Source organism: Engraulis encrasicolus, chromosome 23, assembly GCF_034702125.1.
Source record: "Engraulis encrasicolus isolate BLACKSEA-1 chromosome 23, IST_EnEncr_1.0, whole genome shotgun sequence".
Taxonomy (NCBI): Eukaryota; Metazoa; Chordata; class Actinopteri; order Clupeiformes; family Engraulidae; genus Engraulis; species Engraulis encrasicolus.
In genome coordinates, this window is record NC_085879.1 from 11802853 (window position 1) to 11805352 (window position 2500).

Genomic DNA, 2500 nt, shown 5'->3' on the forward strand with positions numbered 1-2500 from the left:
AATAGAATAGAATAGAATAGAGTAGAATAGAATAGAATAGAATAGAATAGAATAGAATAGAATAGGATAGAGTAGATCATAGAGTGGATCATATATCTTTTGTACTCTCTGAAAACAGTCACAGCATGTGTGAGGGATTCAGATCAGCTTTGGTGCGTTTGCAGAAAGCTTTGTAAACACGCTTGGATTCCAAGCTGACAGATCCTCTGACTGATCATGAACAGTTGGGAGTCTGACAGAACTTTTTTTTGATGGTGCGTCGATCTGAGGAAAATAAATGGTTGGACTCGTTTACTTATACCTGTCCTGAATCTTGATTGTGTGAAGTGTCTGTCTGTCTTTTGGTTGTTTTATTTATGGCAGAATCACAGGGGAGTGTATGTGAGTTTTTTGATAATCTGACAGCTACTTTATGACAAATGGTCGCTCTGCTATTCTAAAGTGGTCCCTGAAAAGCAACATGACAGATTCTGAGGTAAATGTTTTGGAGTTGTGTTTCTTTGTCCTAGAATGCACACTTTGATGAGCGGGCCCCTGTGTGTGTTGTTTTGGGTGTCTGTGTAGGCCTACATGGTTTACAGCTTCATGTGGGTTTAGTACACATAAAATAAATACCCTCTGGTACTATGGAAATGCATTATGCTACATATTTTTGCAAGCATCCTGTGCATTAGAGCACAAGGTGAAATAAAGTGTAGACATTGTAGTCTGTATTTTCACATCTGAACAAAATTCAGCACAACAAAACTGAGGACAAAGCTGACATTGTGTTTTGGCAAGAGACATTGACTTTGATTTGTCTCTTTTGGCCCAAAGTGTTGCATATTCTGTGGTCAGAAAGTTGTTTAAATTAGTTTTAAGCGTTTTCCTGCTCAGATTGGGTGGAGGGGGTTGCTTTTGCGTCACTGTTGTCGCAAGTAAAATACTTCAGCTGTGACAAGTTGTTTCTCTGGAGTACTCACTTTCTTTTCCCCTAAATTCTCTCATTCCCCCTTTCTCAAGCGCACACAAACTCTCTCTCTCTCTCTCTCTCTCTCTCTCTCTCTCTCTCTCTCTCTCTCTCTCTCTCTCTCTCTCTCTCTCTCTCTCTCTCTCTCTCTCCCTCTCTCACACACACGCACGCTGATCACTTAGCCATTCTTGAGCGCTGGTGTGCGTAACCCATAGCGATGAGAGGTGGGGGTGCTGGTTTAGGCAGCCCCTGTAAATGTCAGCGTTGGGTGAGGATGCCCTTTAAATATGTTTAAGACTCCAAGTATCCCAACAGCCTCCCACACACACACACACACACACACACACACACACACACACACACACACACACACACACACACACACACACACACACACACACACACACACAAACACACACACACACACACACACACACACACACACTCAACTCACCCAACCCCATTCCCGATTTCTAGCTTTTTGGAGAGAGGCTTTTGCTGGCATATTTAAACTAATTCTCTTTAAATGTTTGGCTGAGTTAACTAGCCCAAGGCTAGAGGGGAGACCGAGACCCAAGAACCACAGATACGCAGATGTCAGCAAAGCAGTTGTGGTGAGAGAGAGAGAGAGAGAGAGAGAGAGAGAGAGAGAGAGAGAGAGAGAGAGAGAGAGAGAGAGAGAGAGAGAGAGAGAGAGAGAGAGAGAGAGAGAGAGAGAGAGAGAGAGAGAGAGTTCAATTCAGAGTAATTTTCTGGCACAGCCACAGCACGTAGCCCAGACCTCACAAAATGCTAACTGGAGATCTGTTCATTTTAATGGCCCATATTAAAAATTCACCAAATGCAACACATCCCACAAAATCACACAAATGCTTTTGGTTTTGGCAGTTATGATACGTATCTGCGTCCTTTATTCCCTGCACATGGGTTGTCGAACTGGTATAGTTTTATATGTTTATTTAAGATCTTTTACAATGTTCTGGTAATATGACTTTTCCATGATGCTGTTCTGTCATCTTCTGTAGCCCCCAAGGATGGGAATGGACTGACTGGAGAAGAGTTCTTTGAAAAGGTCAGTAGAATAAACTGGAGGAAACTTGAAATGTTTATTTTTCAAAATGAAATAATCGTATCACAGCACACATTAAATGCAACATATGTCCCCTCTGACTATGTAGACTCTATAGGCCTGGCTACAGAAGTAATAACAAATATAATAGATAAACTGGTGTCAAGACTCCCTTTGAAAATGGTGTCATTCTTAAACTATACCATCACTTTCACTGCAATAACAGTATCACAATACACAGGAAAACTACAGTATATCCCTGCAACCACTCATGCACACACATTACGTAACACGCAATTACACATGCACAAACACGCGTTGATGCATGCACGCACCCACCCATACGCTCACAAACAGATTAATGTGTTGAAGTAAAGCCAAAAATCTTTGGTTCCATCTAGTTTCTCCTCATTTGTTTGTACGAGACTCTGTTTGACACTGTTTCAATGCAACATGCTTTGGGGAGGAAGTAATGGATA

General features: G+C 41.8%; 1 protein-coding gene across 1 annotated transcript in view; it reads left to right on the forward strand.

Moving 5' to 3' along the window:
- Window positions 1-2500, forward strand: part of bicc2 (bicaudal C homolog 2) — a 30958-nt gene that overhangs the window by 419 nt on the left and 28039 nt on the right. The window contains exon 2 of the mRNA XM_063190596.1: window positions 1978-2024. Coding sequence (XP_063046666.1) covers window positions 1978-2024 — 47 coding nt within the window. The remainder of the gene's footprint in view (window positions 1-1977; window positions 2025-2500) is intronic.